General features: G+C 37.8%; 1 protein-coding gene across 4 annotated transcripts; it reads right to left on the reverse strand.

The window, feature by feature from the left end:
- Positions 1-387: 387 nt before the first annotated feature.
- On the reverse strand, positions 388-16,456 carry LOC116176920 (DNA oxidative demethylase ALKBH2-like). Of its 4 annotated transcripts, XM_031495756.1 has the most exons (6): positions 7,838-7,875; positions 7,505-7,785; positions 1,283-1,472; positions 1,055-1,239; positions 625-788; positions 388-577 (listed from the first exon to the last, which is right to left on the reverse strand). In XM_031495756.1, exons 2-6 carry the CDS (start codon positions 7,546-7,548, stop codon positions 444-446), a joined length of 717 nt encoding a protein of 238 aa, XP_031351616.1. In that variant the 5' UTR covers positions 7,549-7,785; positions 7,838-7,875; the 3' UTR covers positions 388-443. The 4 variants fall into 4 exon arrangements, with proteins under 4 accessions (XP_031351616.1, XP_031351618.1, XP_031351617.1 ...); XM_031495758.1 differs by lacking the exons at positions 7,505-7,785; positions 7,838-7,875 and adding an exon at positions 16,319-16,456; XM_031495757.1 differs by lacking the exons at positions 7,505-7,785; positions 7,838-7,875 and adding an exon at positions 16,216-16,238.
- Positions 16,457-21,680: the final 5,224 nt, after the last annotated feature.

A 21,680-nucleotide genomic window follows, 5' to 3' on the forward strand; every position in this document is an offset into this window, starting at 1 on the left:
CCAGTACTGCGACATTTGAAAGGCCTGGCTGGAGCAACCAAGTTGCTAAGATCTAATGGATCAACAGATTGCCCACCAACGTCCAGACGATGTTAGTAACAAAGGCGTGTCTCAGTCATTACATTGTTTTCAGCGACTACAAGGGGGTTCTGTCTTAAGGCGGGTACACATCTGAGCACGCGCGCGAATGAAGCAAGTCGAGGCTGTGCGTTGTACCTTGTATGGGGAACCTGTGCGGCCGTTCACATCTGCATGCTCAAGAGGCCTCGGTTTGCCTCAACTGCGTTCGTGCTCATATGTGTGCCTTTAGGCGATGCAATACGATATGGTTTAAATGTAGCGGGGACCTATAGTGGGGATTAGGCACATACCAAACAGACAAAAATCAATCATTCAGAAACGTTTATAAAAAAGGAAATATGGGATTATGACGAGGATTAGGATTATACAATTTTTCTAAATGTAAGGTTAATTCGTACATCGTTGGCATTTTTTCTCGGTGGTAAGGAATGATACCAATATTGATTGGTCGGTGGATTCATTAACAGTAAACTGCCATGTTGTAACTCTATAGTAACTAAAAAATATCTGTATAATATACTGGTATTATCAGCAGAAGGGAACCTTTTGGAACATCCCTCTTGGCGGGACCCTTCTTTCTGCAGTCTCCATGTTTCAAAACAAACTGACGCTGTTGTCCGAGCGATAATGATGCTATGGGAGCTGAGGGATCCAAGTCAGATTCGCCGTCTCGATGTTCACCAATATGATCAGAGCCGTTTCTATATCTACAATAAAAGCGAAGATCAATACTTACTCGTTTTTCCGTCCGTCTGTCTGTTTTCGTTTTTAGAAACGATAGAACAGAATAAAAAACTCCTTGTGCCAAAAATACCGAAAGCATTTGAGACGCGCCTTGATTCATTAATGTTTAAGAATAATAATCGATTCAAAGGTTTTCGGAAAAGCTTAAAAATTGAGTTGTAAATCGTGTACGTTTCCTTTTTTGTTGCGTCATACCTTTGATTTGGCTTTTGGAATTAAAATTTTCTACCTGTTCACTAAGACAAAATTATATTCCACTCCAGTTAACCGAAAAATTAAATCACGTATCGATTTCAAAGGAGGAATCCATGTTTTCGCGGGAATGGTAACTCCCGAGAATCTGTAAGTAAGCCCTTCGTCGCCGTACGCCACTTGCTGTCGCGGAATATTGTATAGTTTCCCGAAAATTTTCACCTGAAAATAGAATGAAATTCCCAATCGAGCGGCGTTTCCTTACCTTCGTTAAATTGCCGGAATAATATTCGACGTCGTTCTCTAATTGGTTCATTATTCTGTCGGCTAAACGTTTCGAGAATAACAGGGCATAATCGAGATCTAAACCCTCCCTTGAGATTTTTCTCCATTCAGGCTTTATTTCGCCGAGTTCCTTAAAGGCGCTCTCGAGATCAATTTCTATCCCCTGCATTCTGTAAAAAAAAGAATTTTATGCAGAAATGTTGAACTACAATGCCATTGTGTAAGTATTGAGAGATAACGCAATTGCTTTTTTGATCAAGAATAACTAATGGTTCGTTTTCATTTACAGGGCGCAACCAAAACATAATTAACTTTTATTTATTTTATGATTGTATAAAATGAAATGTACTATGTAACTCTTAACTTTTCGTACAGTATGAAGCCAAGAAGCAATCAAATTAGTTTAACAAATTATAAAATAATTAATCTTGAATAAGGAAGAGTATATACGTACACTACATGATGTATTTCTCATATTTTTACTAAAATTTCAGATCAATAGCGCTTTGCGGTATAAATATCAGAAGACATATGGATAAACCGCGAGCTGGAAAGAAGAGATATTTTGTTGTTTACCATAAGAAATATTTTATAAAAATTTCAGTTCACTAGCAATTTCTAGTAAACGTATTCGAAGACATGGCAAGCGAATATACAGGGTCGTTATTAAAGATGGAACCAAAGTTGTCACGTTCAAACCGTTAGAGATATAGACATGGAAATTAGAACGCTTCCGTTTGAAATTGTTTCACATATTTTGAGATTTTAATTTTTTTGACATAGGGTTTTTGAGTGCGACCAACAGCTTGACTTTTTTTGAATTGCAACATAGGTCATGTGATACGTCATTAGAAACCCAATTTTTTGACGTAGGGTTTTTGAGTGCGATCGCCAACTTGAATTTTTTTAAATGGCAACATAGGTTATGTGATACGTCATTAACCTTATTTTTTTCTATTTCTCTCTCTCAAAATATGCGACATAATTTTAAATGGAGGCGTTCTAATTTTCATGTGTATATCTCAAACGGGGATCAGGTATTACTCTAAGGGATGTTTGAATTCAATAGCCACTTTCTCGAAAAATCTCCGCAGTAGCTGCTTTCCCATTTGGAAAACTGCCGTAAAAATTTACTTATCTAATCAAAAATGGGAAACACCGCGTTCTTATGCTAGTAACAATTATCCTTTAGCCTGTTGAGGGCCTAGACCAAGAGGGAGAATAAATAAATAAATAAATAAATAAGTAGTGTCGTTCACATTTTTGCTCAATTATAATGTAAACTGCGTGAAGTAATAGGCCTTGTAATAATGAAAATTGCGTATTCATACTGAATAACAACGAGCAAGAGTCTGGGTCAAATAAAAAATAATAGAAAAGAAGACAATATCAATAAGATAATGACCTTAATTTATATGTTAGTATACGGTCTTATTTTCTTCACCTTTGTGTTTACCATTACCTAATTAGAATTCATGTTACGATACCTATATGGTCGTGATATATAAATTTACGAGGTCTACTTTTGAAATTCCTAGCTTCCCCCTTTTTATCGGTATATAGACGGTATATCAAAGCGAACGTCGTCTTTCAGGAATGCATAATACATTCTGAGGAAGCAGATGATTCAGACTCTTTGATATTGGCGTGCACAAATGTTAGGCCATTGCGTTTGTCCCAGAGTCGCAAGGACAAGGAACGCGTAATCAGGTACCAAAAAGTGAGCTGCGTCATATTATTTATATATTTACCTCTGTAGCTTATAAGTAAGTAGGTACATATTGTAAAGTAGCGTATACTCAAAAGGGGGGTACTATCGGTCGGCCATGTTTGAGGTATAAAAAAGACGGTTACTATGTAAATTATAGGTATTGTCGTCATGTTTAATTAACTTTTGGGCGTTGAGTGTAATCTTTCGTTAATATCTATACTACACAGAAATGTTGTCATTTTGGAGGAATTGTAAATTCGCCATGTTTGAGGTATTTTTGTATGTAGAATACGAAAAACGCTAATTTTTGAAGAGGTTATATTAACTGGTTTGTCTACTAAATTGAAATGCTGGGCATACCCTTCCATGTTAAATGTGGATACACTTTAATAAAACCACTTTTAGAAGCACATACAGTGTAAACTTGAACGCCCTAGGACAGAAGAACGTCGTAGAGAGGATTACATTTTGCATCTGGCAAAGATCGCCTTTTCCGTGTCGATCACCGAGAGGGAAAACCCGGGGAATCTCTCGCATCTTCCATAGACCGATTCTTTCGTATGGACCGCCGATTAATTAGGAACGCCTTTTTCGTATCAGCCAGTGACTAGCTCGACCGCCTTATCGCTCGAATGGGGAAGGGATACTTTGAGCATCTTTCATAGACCGCCTCTTTGTTATCGACCGCCGATTAACTTTGTCTGTCACTGTCACTAGCGTGCGAAACGGTTTAAGATTTCTAAAATCTAATCTTAGAGCATAGTTACCGTTGTCTTGGCCTACACCAAAAATCCCATGCGTAGTTCTTAATTCAATTGTAACGATTTTACGATCAACCGTCTAACACCAACTATATAAGTGCGTCGACGCAATAGTTTTTGCCAATTAAGTAAATTTGAAAAGGGGCGAATAATAAGGATGCGAGAGTCAATATTTGGACAGAAAAATGCAGACACCAACATTGTAGAGGACCGGAGAAGTTCGCAGAACTAGTAACCGTAAAAATCGCATAATTAATGGTGCCCCCTGGTCTGCTGGCCCCTACAGGACAACTCTGTTTGAAACCAATTTACCGGAGAATAAGGTCTTCAATGCTAACAACCACGCCTTATCTTGTAGTTAACAAAAGACATAAGGAGGCGCTTCCTAAAGGACTTATGGTTTGGGATGCCATGTCATATGAAAGTAGGTCTCGTCTAGTATTTTTGGAAAGAAACATAAACGCACAGGGTTGCGATATGATAGGAAGAAGGCTGGGTAGATTGTCTGCTTCGCCGATAGATCTGCAGCACATTCGCGATGAGATTCGGTACTTCTATATGGCAGGCACCAAGGCATAGATCACCTCATTCCAAGCATGCATGGCAGAGTAGTGCATTACCTTACGAGGATTATGGACTCATACAGTTGTCAGGAAACTTTACTTTAATCAATTGTCTATAAGTACTTTTATTACCAAAAAATTAATAACAAATTTTTACGTTTAATGATTTTTAATTATCAGTTAATAATGTAAGAAACCTTGCTAGATACACAAGGTACTTATTAATTATCTCGTAGTTGACATTGTCTGATTAAGATGATAAGGCGATATACAAAAAACGGTGTTAATGAGGGAAATAGGCCCAATTTCGAAACATGCGCGCCATACTTTTCGCGACGATTTACCTTAGTGCCCTTTCGTTCATCGATTGCAATAACGATACTCGAATTGTGATTATTGGTGCTGGAGCGGCGGGAATTGCTGCTGCATCACGATTATATAAAAACGGCTTTACAAACATCAAAATTTTGGAAGCGAGTAATCGGATTGGAGGCCGGATTCACAGCGTGCAATTAGGCGAACACTTTATCGATTTGGGTGCGCAATGGTGTCATGGAGAGAATTTAGTATACGAAATGGTGCAGAACCAACAAATGTTGACCGATGATACATCTTCGTCGCTGGTGTACCATTCGCGATTGAAACGTATGGATGTCGAATTTTTACCAAAATTATACAAGATATATGACTTCGGTTTTAAAGGCAACCATTCGAAGGATAAAAGTATGGGCGACCTTTTTACTGAGAAGTGAGTACAAACGAGAAATGTCCTTTCTTATTTAGCTGATTTCAGGTATAATACATTAAAAGATCTTCTTTGGGAGAGCAAAGAGGAACTGGCGCTAGTGGAGGAATGCCTAGATTTGCTTCAGAGGCACGTGGAAACAGTTTTCTCTGTGTTTTCTTGGTTTAAACTGGCACATAAAACTTATTTTAAGCCATCTGAAGGAAACAACCACCTCGGTTGGAATGGATTGGGTTATAAAACCATTCTAGAGATTTTGATGGGGGATGCTCCCGTTCAAGACAGTATCTTCTTAAATAAAAGAGTTGGTCGAATTCATTTAACCCCACGCAAGGCTCGAGTGGACACCGTCACTTCGTGTACTAAAACGTCATTACAGTATACTATTCCGCCCAAAACTGTCCAAAAGGAAGATTCAGTCGATTCAATCTTTGGGTTATGACGCTATTGGGAAAATTTTCCTACATTTCCCTCACAAATGGTGGAATGCTGATTTTGGCGGTGCAGAATTCGTATGGAACAAGGAAGATTTGCAGAAGTCTGCACACGAATTTCCAGAGGGACCTAAACTAGTTAGTCATCTAAATCGACCAATGAATGTGAATCTGATTTCTTGTAGGGTAACCTATCATGGACGACACGAATTTTGAGTATCTTTCCAAATCAAAAGAATCCTAACGTTCTTTCGGCGTGGTACAGCGGGGAATTGGTGCCGGAAATTGAAAAATTAACCGATGACACAATCATAGATGGTCTTATGCACATATTGCCTCAATTCCTAGCAGACGAGTACCCCAACATAACCCGTCCCGATAGGATATTAAGGTAATTAAAATTAATAAAGAAGGGTGCCTTATCTCATGGTTGTCTAGGAAGAGTTGGTATGCTGATCCCCATTTTTACGGAACGTACTCATTTGAAAGTGTAGAATCCCAAAAGCTTGGTGAATCTCAGGCCGCTGTACTATCGGAACCAATTGTCACAAAGACGGGGAAGTCGATCCTTTTGTTTGCAGGAGAAGCAACCAGTCAATTTTATTTTTCGACTGTTCACGGCGCAATAGAGACAGGATTTCGAGAAGCAGATCGAATCATTAATTTATATAAATGAATTTATCCAGGCTATAGATTCCCAGTTTTGTCACAATCGGTAGTGAAAATATAATAACGCAAAAGATGCAAAAAAAATAACGGAACGAGCTTTAACTACGAACCGAAGTCAAAAGATGTAAAAACATTTCAACACCACTGCGCCACACGGACCGGCTACCGGTAATTATACTTACCTAATTGACCGGGTTAAAATTTCTTAATTCAAAAGACCAGTAATACGACCTACTTTTCTTGCAATCACCGGTCAAGTACCGTACTCGTTTAATCCTGGTTTGCAGAGGGACGTTTCCAATGAATGGTGAGTTTACAGTAGAGTTGTCGCATCTTAATAAGGAGTCTGACCAACAATGGGTCAGGTTTAACTAGCTACTCCTTCGTTAAACTACCCAACCCCTTCATTGCATATTCTACTGAAAATGGGTTACCAATCTGGAGTATTGTTATTATAAGATTTGTCATGATTTTTGTAAAACAATAAGGTGTTATCCATATCTTTATTTATTTGTTACACAAGATATGAAGCTACATAAGATATTTAACATCGGGTGTGGTGGGGATTGTGGGGAAGTGAGTGTGCTGTATTAGCGTTGTTTGGCAACGGAAAAATAATAAACAATTTTGAGTTTTCATATAGTATTGAAATTTTACAATCTTCTCCCTAATAAAAAGAAAGAATTAAATTTTCTACAGGGATAAAGTGCGTAGAAAAGAACAAATCACCGCCAAATATGGCTCCCTCCATACTCATGTTTAGGGAAAACCGCATGGCGATCTTAGATCTCGTTCGTTAGATATTAAGGGTGGATTGTTTTGGATCTATCCATATTAATTTACAGAATTTTTTGCCTTACTAGGCTGGTTAGAAACATACAAATCACCGCCAACCATTATGTTAGCGTAGCCATTAATCTCACTTTATTGGAAATGACATTTATATAACAAACTTTCGGCAACAGCTGATTGGTCGCCAACGATCTCAGCAAAGCATATCCCTCTTCAGTATTACAGAGGTGGATAATACACGTACTTTAGTACAGTTGCAAAAGATTCTAATTTCACATATTTTCAATCACATTAAAATTGGTTCGTTGATTTATTTTTGTAAGCAACATAATCTTCCACTGCGATTACACTGACGGTACAGCATTAAACAACATATTACTATAGCAACGACAATAGCTGTAATTTAGTGAAAAATCGTAGCTCATAATCTCTTTTGTAATTTCTCGTAGTTGCCTCGACATTAATTCATGTATAATTATTTGCATAATAAAACGCATTGCATTACCCTATTACCTAATTCAACATACGTTTTAACGTTTGGTTTCCTTGGAGATAGCAGGTAATTAGCCATTTCAGGTTCTGAAGGAAGTTGAAATACAAATCTAAACCTTTCTTTCTTCTAATGATGCATTCAAGTAAAGAAAACTACGTGCTCGGCGTCTGTGATAAGTTCTTAGAAGGTAACAGAGCAATATTGTTAATCGATGAGCATTTATTTCCTTCCATTCTCTGAAAGCCAAGCGTCAGACCAAACTTCGTTATTGGTTTTAGTTCGCTAAAACAAAGGAACTCCACCCTACGTCTTCGCCTGGAGAGGTAAACATGTCACAAAAGGAGCATGATAAACCCCAATCACTTACACTAATTAGGCGTACATCTGCTTTCTTGTGCTTTAACTTCGTGAAATAAAGTGTTTAAATATTTTATGAATCTCGAGCAATAAAAGACTGCAAAAGTTTTATTATTGATGATCTTTTTTCGAAAATTTATTGCGTACGGCATAAAATCGGACGACTTTATATACCATCGTAATAAAATACAGATGCGGAAAATATACTAATAAATTTCATGAAAAGTACTCTACTCCTGTACTGTTATTTCAACTCATTATTTTAAATTGTAAATAATTTATCGCGGATGCCTTTTTTAGTGTAAAAAGTTGTGTGATGGTGGAGACTAAACTGTTATGGTCGTATTTTATTATTGAAGGGTACTTTAATGTTTCGTATAAATTTTAAATTATCTCGTTAGGAGACGGTCCGCTAGATGCTAACTGCCATTGAAGAGGTAGTTCAGTTTCCAAAGAAAAACACATGCCAAAGTTATTGCAAAACATTTATTTTGTTTGTGCAAAACCCATGTTACAGGTATCTATACTTTATATTTTATTGTCGCTTTAATGCAAACATTTATCACTCCACCCGTATATCTGAAATTTTTGCTACAACTATACAAGGTTGGTTTTTTTTTCATTTTCACTATGAGGATCTCGTAATCACGTTTTTAGATAAACCTGCATCCGTCACTCTTATGGAATGTTTGCTAGCAGAGGATGAGCCTGGTGTAGATATATAAAACTGACCGAAACAGGAGGAAATAAATTGGAATAAATTGAAAATGCACATCTGATCTCATCTTATCAAATTGAAAAGTAAAAGGCGATATAAACCACGCTAAGAAATTGGAAGAATAAATGGATTGTTAGATGAAGCTGTAGAAAGTTTATTTTTCATGGTAAACGCTAGTACATCAGACGAAATGGGTGAAGAAGAAAGTAACGACGTTAGTGTTTCATTAGTTTCAAATACACACTCCTTGGTCATTAACTCATTAATTACCAATAATCATTTTGTTATTTTGGTTTATAATTTTTGTACTTGTTACGTTCACTTTGGAAGAAAGTAAAAAAATTAGCTTGAGATAAGCACACGGTAAGATCAGACAAAGTAGAGGTGGGTCGAGGTGTATATCGATGTTCTTGTACACTAGCAAAAATAAGCAAAAAAGTAAATGTAGTTATTGGTAACCGGATAGGCGCCACTTTAATAAATTTTAACAAAGTAGAGAGAATACTTCCAAAGGGGAGGGGGACAAAACGAACTAAGATGTTCTGGTCTTGATAAGCTAAAGAAATAAAATACTGATATGTAATTCGTAACTTATGTTACATACCGAAACGGCCTTAGAACTTGTAAAATATATCCGCAAATGCGTCAGTAAAGTGTCGAAAGCAAAATAACAAGAGAAAACCTTCATTAAACTCATACAGTACCAATTAATCCCAAAAGGCAGACAAAATAGTAGAGTTGCAATAATGGTGAGTATGTTCTTCTACAAAGTAGTGGTTGAATCAAGTACAAAGAAGTGCGTGCGCCGAAAGAAATTTAAGAAAACTCTGCACGACCTCCGTTGGCAAAACAAAGAACTATTGGAATAAGATTCTTATACTAAGACAATAACTAATTTACATCTAAACTAGTGCATTACAAAGAAGATACCTAGATGGCGTAAGAATACTCAATTTAAATTACGAGCGAGATGAACGTAACAGGTTTGCCATCATTTTGATTAAATGGCCGAAAATGAATTTCACTTGTAAATTGTTTGTAACTTATTTAGAATTTAAATAGTTTGGGAGTGACTGGCTTTATCATTTAAATTTAAAGTTTTATTGGGGCAACTAAAGACTGGTTTAAGCAAAATTTTAAATAGTAAATGGTACATTTTAAATACCACCGTTGAGTGAAGGATTAGATACCACCATAAATTTAATTGTCGCAACTGACTTAATCACTCAACGCTGAAATGCTAAATATGAAATGGAGTTTCATATTTAAAGTACATTTTACTTGATCAGATAGGAATTTAAAATTACAGTTACAATACTTTTACAGCTGTTATCAGTTTGCTTTGAGTGAACGCTTAGATAACGATCCTTATCGCAGTCTACATGCGAAATCATGCGTACAATTTCGACCTTGAACAATGGGAAGCGGAAACGATATAATATATGCATACTATAGTGTAGTGACACACGCAGTGGCAAACAAATTCAAAATGCGTTAATTTCAAATTTCATATAAGCAGTTTATAAAAGACCATGACGTACTTTGCGTTATAGATTCAATATAAAAATTATGAATTAACGTAAATATGTCACCGAATTGAAAAATTGTTGTACGCTAAACATACTGTCTAGTTGTCTACCACAAATACTCAACATTAATGTTATTAGGATTAAAGCGATGTTTTATTGGCGTAATTAGCATTACTACTGAAGGAGGTCGAAGGGCGTTTGGTTTTCACGCATTCAACATTGAATAAATTAATGCGAAATATTTAATAATAATTAAAAGCGTAGAAATATAGAGTGTAATAAAAAAAATGAAACGACCAAAAATTGCAGTGGTGTAAAAACTCCGCTTAAACAAAATCATAATGAACGCCGTAACTTAATTAAGAGGCAAATTTAATACTTTCTATACCTACATCAGAGTTCATGAATATTTTGATGATAGCATGGGTAACAGCTTAAAATTCATTATTTTCTGTAACGGAATTACATTCCTGTCGGCAATCATAACTAAGAGCACTTTAATATATAATTAGTTTTCTAATTATTTTTTAAAATACATTAACATTGCGTCTTCGTAAAACTAAATTAAGCTCCACTTCATACAGCTTATTATAACCTTTATATACCTAAATTAATTTAATATTACAATTAATCAATGAATCATTTTTAATGAAAGTACAGATATCCATCAGTTAAAAACAAATACATACAAACATCTATCAAACTGTCAAAAAACACATGTTGTTATTATGTATTTAACATAAAATTAAAAAAAGTGCTACTGTGGCCACTTTGTCCATCCGTTAAGATAAATGATCATAAACAAGTATAAATTGTACACTACTCTTGTGCAGATAAACCGCATTTTTTAAACCGAAATAGTTTTTGTTTTGACATCACCAATGGATATATTTCTTGCAGTCGTCTCAATAGCCCTTTGTGAGTACCCTCTTCCAACAATCCGTTCTTGAGGTATAAGGTATAGCCCGCGTATTTGCCATGTATCTGCTACTTGTCTTGTCTTTTAGAATCTTCCTAACCCTAATCCTAGTATGTCATAAGTATGAAAGAGAATTTTATACAGATTAATACACTCCATTAGTACCTATAGTATACGACCAATCAGCTTATAGCCCAGGCATTTTAGGTTTTGACCCTACGAAAAATAACGTAAATCTGAAAGTTGGCACAGTTGTTCTATTTGATGCGCTGAACAACATATAAAAAGTCCCAAGAGTTCCCATGTCGGCTTCCTTGAAGTTCGGGCTTTCGAAAGTCCGAACTCTTGAAATCTGCACGACGCCACTATAATTATAGCCTAGCGAACGAACGGAAAAAGTCCCAGAGTCGCGGGAGGGCTTAAATTAAAGGTTAGTAACCAGGCTATCTTTTGATATTTTCTGCAAGTGCCAGTGACAACTTCCGGCCAGACAGGAAGTGGAAAAAGACCGCTAAACTTGACAAAAAAATTGGTTTTCGTTTTTTGTTTGGACATAGGTGCGGTTTAGCGTCCGATATCGGAAAAATGACCAAAACAAATGTTGTAGAGCGTAGTTTTAACTTTAAAACCGTACCCTTTGCGTTGAAATCCGACCAATAGGAGAGGAGCTACAAACCGTTAAGTGCGATCCCACGCGCCGCTCGCCGTTGCGCGACTTGCCTGAGAGGTGCACCAGATCGACCAGATACGGTTGGCTTAATAGCGGCGCATCTCTGACTTATTCGTATTTTGACTGTGAGCGTTTTAGACTTTTGGGATGTATTTAGTGCGTAAATTTTGAGGGAAACTGTACTGTATTTTTTTCTAAACAAAACAATCCAAATTAAAAATTGTTGAGTAAACTTCGTCGTAAAACAAAGACAGGTTCGCTGTTTTAATTCGACGTTCCTTCTCCATCGGATTCTTCGTCTTCGGACTGGGGTTCGGGAACATTATTACAGCTCCTGCCTCTACAATGGGCGCATGTAGGTTGGCAGAGCCGCACGAACAGCGGTTAAAACAACCTTGCTGGCAAGCGCAAGAAATCAAATGTGGATGTTCGTCTGGTGCTGGTGGCAGACTTGTCGGATTTGGAACAAGTGTGGGCCCCATTTTTTTTAGCCCCAATCCGTTGGCAAAAGACAGTTCGATAGCCATTCTTGAACCTAAAATAAGGAAAATAGGAAATAGAATTAACTAAATCATTCTAAAAACTACTGTACAATCAGATTCAATATAAACATCTCGCCAGGAAAGATTGCCGGTCACAGAAGACCTGATCCCGGTCTACAACCTGTCTTTTTCTAAAGATGTGAGCGACTTCCAGGATAGGATCGTGCCAATCTTGAAGGAAAAGTCTTTTCGTTCAACATTGGCACGATCCTATTCCGGAAGTCGCTCGCATCTTAAAAAAAACATAGATTGTAATTTGACACAAGGTGCGCTGTGACCGGCAATCTTTCCTGGCGAGAGTTATACCGTCTTCTTTACTGCCGTAGAGATGAACAATAAATTTTTCACCAGCTGATACGATGGATTCTTTTGATGTGCCCGGTTTGTTGAACGTGAACGCAATATTTTGTAGGTGTGGGTTTTCTAAAAGCTTCCATGACTTCTTTTTTCCTTGGTTGTACAGCGCCGATGTATTATCGCAGCCCGTTATCGCACGAAGGAATAGGTGCGAAGAAAGACTGCCTACTATTCCTTCATGCGATAAAGGGTTGCGATACTACATCGGCGCTGTACAACCAAGGAAAAAAGAAGGCATGGAAGCTTTTAGAAAACCCACACCTACAAAATCTTGCATTCACGTTCAACAAACCGGGCACACCAAAAGAATCCATCGTATCAGCTGGTGAAAAATGTATTGTCCATCTCTACGGCAGTAAAGAAGACAATCAAAACCTGGACGATCTCCAAATTCACCTCTATGCTCGCGCAGTAGCAAAGCAAAGCAAAGCTACGTTTGATCTAGCTACATTGCCGCCAACAACCGCCGCTGCCGAGCAACACAGTTTGCGGACGTACTTGCAAGTGAGATATGGAATCTGATTGTACAGTAGTTTTTAGAAAGATTTAGTTAATTCTATTTCTTATTTTCCTTACTTTAGGTTCACGAATAGCCATCGAACAGTCTCTTGCCAACGGATTGGGGCTGGAAAAAAATGGGACCCACACTTGTTCCAAATCCGACAAGTCTGCCACCAGCACCAGACGAACATCTACATTTGATTTCTTGCGCTTGCCAGCAAGGTTGTTTTAACCGCTGTTCGTGCCGCTCTGCCAACCTACACTGCACTTTAATGTGCGCGCATTGTAGAGGCAGGAGCTGTAATAATGTTATAATGTTATATATAATAATGTTCCCGAACCCCCTTTGTTTTACGACGAAGTTTACTCAAAAATTTTTAATTTGGATTGTTTTGTTTAGAAAAAAATACAGTACAGTTTCCCTCAAAATTTACGCACTAAACACATTCCAAAAGTCTAAAACGCTCACAGTCAAAATACAAATAAGTCAGAGATGCGCCGCTATTAAGCCAACTGTATCTGGTCGATCTGGTGCACCTCTCAGGCAAGTCGCGCAACGGCGAGCGGCGCGTGGGATCGCACTTAACGGTTTGTAGCTCCCCTCCTATTGGTCGGATTTCAACGCAAAGGGTACGGTTTTAGAGTTAAAACTACGCTCTACAACATTTGTTTTGGTCATTTTTCCGATATCGGACGCTAAACCGCACCTATGTCCAAACAAAAAACAAAAACCGATTTTTTTGTCAAGTTTCGCGGTCTTTTTCCACTTCCTGTCTGGCCGGAAGTTGTCACTGGCACTTGCAAAAAATATCAAAAGATAGCCTGGTTACTAACCTTTAATTTAATTTAAGCCCTCCCGCGACTCTGGGACTTGTTCCGTTCGTTCGCTAGGATATAATTATAGTGGCGTCGTGCAGATTTCAAGAGTTCGGACTTTCGAAAGCCCGAACTTCAAGGAAGCCGACATGGGAACTCTTGGGACTTTTTATATGTTGTTCAGAGCATCAAATAGAACAACTGTGCCAACTTTCAGATTTACGTTATTTTTCGTAGGGTTGACCCCATTTCTGATCTAAAATGCCTGGGCTATTAGTGATTGTTTCAAATTCTAACCAATCAGATGATTGTTTAAGTGATTAAAAGCTAGGTAGCTTTTTATCGGCGATAAAAATGCGTGTAGAATGCGTAAAATCGTTGCCCCCTATTCCGCAGTCCGCTGGCACCCAGATCAAGCTTACCCTATTACATTCACCTAATCTATCTAGAGTTCGCCTGCAATCAAGCGCCCTGCGCCGCCCGTAGCCGATTGGAACCTGTCTGCTGACAGAGTCCTCAGCGCCGCCTGACTGTCACTATAATACATATGTATAATATATGTTTATTACGGTAACCTCTACGAAGGCTCTCCTGAGCACAGGTCATGATGGCTAACATCTCTGCCTGAAACACGGTGCTATGCTGACCAAGGGAGAAGCTGACTCTAACTCTCGGTCGATCACCATATATACCCATGCCCGTTTCCCATCTGTAAACCACACGAGTTCCTCAGGTTTGAGGAAAGGGCAATCCGAGTTCGGCCACTGCTCCCTATCCGAGAGAATCCCTTCTTGCGAGGAGGGGATCGGATCTGAGGGTTTCATCCCAGACCAACCGTGCCCAAGGCTGCCTCGATCCATCCACTCGTCCCAATGGTTTAGCCGTATTGAAGCCTTCCGAGCCTCTGTTTCCAGAGCTAAGTGTAAACGCTCTAGTAGTGCCTCCAATCAAAGTTGGCGTGGTTTTCAGGGCTCCAGTGACTCTCAGACAGGCGAGTCGCTGGACCTTTCCTAGTTGTTTCTGTAGGTTGCTCTGCGCATGGCAGGCCACCATACAAGTGCACCATACAGTATTATTGGCCTTATTACTACAGTGTAAAGCCAATATACCAGTCGAGGGTTCAAGCAACCAAAAGCCCTTCTCTTCTACATGCCCATAGACATGCAGTGACCTTTTTGCTTATTTGCTCAATGTGTTCTTTCCGAGTCAGGCAGGAGTCAATGATGACTCCCACATATTTCACTGACTCAGTCGACGTCCTCGAAGAGTGAGACCATCAAGATCCGCTCTCCTTCTATTCGTATATGGAACAACCCCGGTGTTTTCCGGGTTAACGGAAAGACCAATGCACCATCTATCCACCTGTTCAAGAGCTCACTCCATGGGCTTTTTCAGTTTCACGGTGTTTGGAAACTTCCCAGTTATGACGATCGCGATATCGTCCGCGTATTGGGCGTATCCCTGCGTATACGCTAACCCGGAGTCACCCCTCGTTCAGGGTGCGGAGGAGCCCGTCTAGTACCAGGTACCACAGCAGTGGAGACAACGCATCATCCTGCGGACATCCTCTAGTGACCGATGAGCTCATCTCCGCCGGATGACTCTAGTCAGGGAGGTAGTACACAGGGTTCGAATTTGAAGCGGGTCCTGTCAACCCTCATATCTAGAAATCCTAATTTAGGAAAAATGCGTGTGAAACATTTTAAACAATGTACCTATTACATCGTACGTGTTTTTTATCGGTAATTGTGCCTACCTCGAAATGAACAGAAAGCGATTGCCTAAACAGATTACCGGAAATGATCGACATTTAATCACGTATTTATATCACCTGTTAACAATATCATTTCCCAAACACAATTTTAGTCATCAACTGATTTGCATAGATACATTATATTGATCAGACACAACGGCGCAGAAAGAATGAATTTGCGGATTACTACTTTTGAAATCCAACCAGTTTTCCTGAAATTTCCTTTACTGCTCACTCACCTGAACCAATTCCGAAAATTTAAAACAGACTTCGATTTTAATTTCCCAGTTCCTTATTCTTGTAGTTAAGCGAAGTGGAACAAAAATACAAAGGCAGTTGAGCACAATTGTATAGAGATGTTCATTATTAATCCACCCTCAAAGGTGAAAGTATTACAACACAAAGCTAAGTACCCGTCTGAAAGTAAGTAGTAAATATTTTTGTCGAAGAAAAGAAACAAAAGTTATATAAGACGATTTTGCTCACGTATTTATTTCTATATAAAAATTATGCAGAACCCGGAAAATAATTTTCAGCAACACGTAAAATTTATACCGTAAACTTAATAATTGTTACATTTTACCTGTACATTCAAGTGCAACACGTTTGTACCGCAATACGTATGTGATAGAAGGAGACAAAAGTGTGCCACCTCCTTTTATTTGACTGTAATATTGAAGGCATACCTGGATTTCGTTGACTCAACGCGCAGTACGTTTTGAAACGGCGCGAGGTACAAACTCGAAGTGTCCCACAGGAAAAATCGTTACTCGAATTTTCGCGTTACGAAAACAAACTCGTGCGATTTTCAAAATGTGATCGACTCTTCCTTTCCCGACTATTATTTCACCAAATACAAATTTCACCAGGTAAGTTTTCGTTAATTAAACGCTAATTGCCGGTATTATTATTTTCACTTTCGCTGTTTGGGGAAAATATTTCGACAGTCATCTTCTGGAAAATTAATGCAGATTTCCCTTTAAAAGAACCGGCTTTTTTTTCGCGACGGACTTAACAAATATTTGCAATTTAAGTAGTGGATTGAACGAGAAGTTTTTTAATGCAAGGATGTGGAATTAAACTGTGGTCGAATGCCCTGAATAGATGTTTTCCAGTCGAATAGGTACACAGAGATCACCATGGCTACACCCTTATTATATCAGTAAAATTTAGTACAACCGAATTAAACCCCCCGCAAAAAATGGGCTCCGAAAATTTCTAAAGAAATGCGATCGTCGCTTCCGGGGGAATGTGTCGAAGGTATATGTGTAACCAACGAGCAAGAACGAGAGTAATTACTGCAAAATTCGAATTTCACAAAGTACCTTACAAGTTGGCTCATTAGTAAGAGTCAGCGTTGGTTATTACGTGACTTTCAAGAAATAAATGAAGGTAAAAATTATGTAGGAATTCCTGAAAGTGTTTTAATGAATGTCTTGTGTTAAACATTTTTTAAATCACAACGAACTTATGATTCATTACTAAACGCCAATCATTGAAATGCGGCTACTGGTTTTGAGCCGTAAATTTAACAAAGTAGACAAAGAGAACCCAATTTGTAAAGATACATTATAAACGTGTCAAAGCATTCAAATATAATCACTTCATCCGGTTTATCACTGAATAGTGAATATATAATTTATACACCATGGCAAGAAGCGTGGCACTTAAAAAAATTCGTTTGACCTGCCGTTAACCGTTTGGCTCTCTTTGCGTTTGCAAACTCATTACGAGTTACGCAAAACTGCAATTTATTACAAAAGATTTGATTGAATGCCGAAAATTAATTACGAGTTTATTACCTCCAATATTAATAAAAAATACCCAAGTCTCCGTAGGCGTACAAGAAAGGGTTGCTCTCGCAACTACAATTTTAATCTCGGCGGAAACGCGTTTAGTTCGGAATTTCCAATATTCCAAACTTCGCGTTTAATCAACTTCAATAACGCGAAAAGGTTCCTTTGCAAAAAATACTTTACATAGCAGACGTTCATTTACAGAAACGGCGGATCTTCCCGCAACCGAAACGCACAGAGATCGACCGACCTTCACTGAGATGAGAAAAGAGCCACTTTGCATACTTACATACGAGTTGCATATTTTCTCAGCAATCAATGCGAAATTAGTATTATTTACCCGTTTAACAATAGATGCAGAAATCATTGAAACCGGCATCAATATGCGCATTATAATTCGCAGTTAAAATGGAATAAATTCTCTCGATTCGGCCTCAACGGATTATTATAAAGCTAATTATCAAAACTTTCCCTTCGTTCGAACTTTGAATTGATCCATAAATAATGAGATTGCATCCCGTTTTTCAAGTGAAATGTAATATAAATTCGCAAACGCAAACTATTCGCCCTTAGTATTTAAGGACAAATGGAAATAGTATAGAAATGCGCGTAAAAAAAGTATTGTCAATCTCACGTAACCTTAAATCCCGTGGAAATCTCCCCGTATAAATTGGGGATTTAGATAATAAACACTCCGCCGAAAGATTATGGGAGTTTACCCTCTTATAAGCTTTATGTTGAATTCCGATGAACGAAAATTTAATTTTTGGGTTATTCTACACAAATCCTATAACATTTTTTTAGTTTCAGCTCCAGAGTGTAATTGAATTATTAAAATGTGCTCTTTTGCACCCAAAAGGGAAATGTTAGAGATCGGTTTTTTATAACTATACCTACTCACAAAACGTCGCTATTTAAACGCTCCTTTAGTTACAATATTGCAAAGATGTATAATGAATTACCATCACCATCTCATTTAAAACATTTATCCGAAAGTTTTTTTAAAAAACGCTTGCGCCTCGTACTCCTTGCAACACAGCATTAACATTATTATTGCTATAATTTTTTTTAAATTTATTTTAGGTTTTCATTTGTGCCTTCATACTGAATGATTTTTATTATCGTATACTTTTTTCTTTACTTGATAAAAGTGCTAGGTTTTTTATGTCTTGGTCTCTTGTTGTTAATTCCATATGTAGGGGGTTGAGTGGTAGAGCAGGCGGAATAACACGGTTTATTCCAGTCTGAACTTCGCCCCATTGAGTCACCCATTATGTAATGTAATGTAGGTAATGTATAATATCTGTTCTTTGTATGTATAATGTGTGCTCAATAAATGTCATTATTATTATTATAAAAGTAAAATCTCAAAATAGGTGAGGTCGATTTTATGGAATTTGGGTACAAATTGTTTACTATAGGAACATTTACGGCATCGCAATTTCTGTACAAACATGTTTTGTGTGGTAGATCAGTATTCCATTGGCCAATTATGACTCCACCATCAGTAAGATCCTGGGGGAGTGGGGGCAACCACTTTCCCTTCCGCTTCCGACCTCCCTTTCACCTGCAATTCACGTTTGAAGTTTTGACGCCATAATCAGTAATATCTTGTCGAGGGCTACCGCATTCCCTTTGTCGGTACCCACTTCCGACGTCACGTTCGCCCGCAATATAGTACTTAAGGTTTGGGTACTTCTTATAGCCCGCGTTTCCATATACGGCACGATAGAGAGAGACCACGATTAGTAAGAAACTTAGGGCGCCCAAAGTCGACTACCTCTCGAAAACGCGCGCCTTGCAAAAGGTGGTTAATTTCGCCCCTAGGAAAAAAACAAAATTCTGTCACGGAGAGTTGTGCGCGTTTAGAAGACCTTTCCAACGACACCAATTGAAAACCAATCGGACCAAAACTCCAGGGTTAGTATAATACGCTTGATGATGGCTCCCAGATGTCACCGACTCCGCGTTATGTACATTCCTCGTCTTTCTACAAGCGTTCTTCTATGGTAATTTACTGCCAGCCAGCCGGCCAAAGTGAAATTAAAAGCGACCTTTTTACAAATAAATTTGCAAAAATCCGCTAAACCTAAAAAAATCGTATCTCAAGGTTCTCGTTAATTGGGCCCCACTGTTTGGCGACAATTGTAACGGGTAGTTACAACCGCAGTAGTGGAATGTCCTTTTGTACATGTCTACTTAAAATCGTCCCACCTCTGCAATAGCCCACTTTATAGTAAATAAAGACAAAAATCTCCATTTCCAAATATCTTTTTACCAATAGCAAAAATAATATTAATTTTTTATTTGTTATCAAGTAATTAGGCAAATGACTGAATCTTTTTAAGTGTTTTCCCTTACTACTTAACCTCGTACTTAACTGATAAAAATCTTCCAATACCCTTAAAGCAAATTGTATTGCTTTAAATACGAATAAAATAGTTGGGTCTTCCAAACTCGAAGTGCCGTTTGATGAGTTCCATTCACATCTTACGATGATAGAATTTCAGTTCGCTTTATTTAAGGTCACGCAATTTTAATTATTGTGGGTAGAAACTTCCACTATTGTTCGTATGTAGCGTAATAGTTTCTACACCTTAAATTATCATTTGTGAATGAGGGTCACTAAAAACTTTCATTCTCGTGTAAAATTTTACTCGTTTGAATGTTTTATTCGCCAATTATCTCTTGAATATGAAGGTCACACTTTAATTCACGCGTTTAATGTACACGTGCTTACAGCCGGTGCACACGAGCGTAATTTACGTCGCCATTTCTTAAATCTCCAAAATCGCAAGCAAATGCTCCAAATGCACGAGCACTCACGTGAGGGTGAACCCAATATTTCCTTTGTTTGAGAAATAAAATATTTGTATATGTAATACGCAAACAAAACGCGTTGTTTATGGTCGACATCAACACATGAACACTGCACGCAAATATACCGTGCCGTGTGTAAAACGCAAAAAAAATACACCCTAATTTTCATATGGATGTCTTAACTTCGGTCGCGGCCCCACGCCAAAGTTTCTAGCATAAATCAAACACACCCCGCGCTTAATTACAGATGACCGACTTAACTCCGCAGACCGCTTAACCCCAATTTTTTCTGGCGGTTCGACGCGAATTCGAAATACACAAAGTAAAATCCACCCTACTGTAAAGTATAGGTCATCAAATAAAATCCGTTAACGGCAAATATCCAATTTGTATATGGAAAAACCGTTCCTAACCATACCCAAACTCTATCAACGATAGAAAAAGATGAATGTCCAGATTTTTCGCAAATGTGCAGAACTATATTAAAAAATGGACAAAGGAAATGAATTTATGTTTCAAAAATTAGAACTCCGTTTTAATGAAAGTGAATGCAATAGCGGCTAAAAGAGCAGAATATCTGTACGCCATTAAAGGTTATAGAGAGCAGTGTTAAAAGATGCCCGGTATGCATATATTCTTTAACTTTGTGGATTTATAGTTTATACGAACCATTGGGCGCAACGTATAACCTTGCATCCCCAAACTACGCTCCAACTGTTTCTCCTATCTAGTGCCCTTACAATATATTAAATATCCGTGATTTTGGTTCATAATAATATCGTTTTTAATTTTTCTTCATTGGTACGCACAAAAATTGCTAATATACGTGTCTGCGATTTTTTCGTTGTAATTTTTGTGTAAATGTCTAAAGATAGACAAAAATATATTTACTGGCACGTAGGCTAATTTCACACATATCAATATTTGGGTACAGACTTATTTAAAATTAAATCATAAATATCTGAGATACATATTAAAATTTCATTGAAAAAGCGCATATAGATATCTATTTCATTCTAATATTTTCCAACGTTGAATAACAATTATTGTGAATAGGAACACGCACGTAGACTACTACCGGGCTTTATTTGATACAAATCGGTTAAGTAGTTTTTTTAATATAAACTTCTCGTCGGTGGACATTTTACTCCGATAGTAATCTGACATACTTCCGTCCTATCATAAAATATGTATAGTACATGGTAAATATTTAATTAAAATGTCATATAACTCATATTAATTACAAAAACGGCTTTTAAAATGTTCAAATTTAGGAATATGTCTCCACCGAGGTTTCCACCTAAGGTTGGCAATGACAAGTGTTGCAGTTACAGAGAAAGCTAATTTGCTTGACAATAAATTCTTGAATCACTCACTCTCAAAATGGTGTTTGAAATTACGGTAAATAAACGTCAACTACACTTTTTTTCAC

The sequence above is a fragment of the Photinus pyralis genome, unplaced genomic scaffold, assembly GCF_008802855.1.
Source record: "Photinus pyralis isolate 1611_PpyrPB1 unplaced genomic scaffold, Ppyr1.3 Ppyr1.4_LG7, whole genome shotgun sequence".
NCBI lineage: Eukaryota > Metazoa > Arthropoda > Insecta > Coleoptera > Lampyridae > Photinus > Photinus pyralis.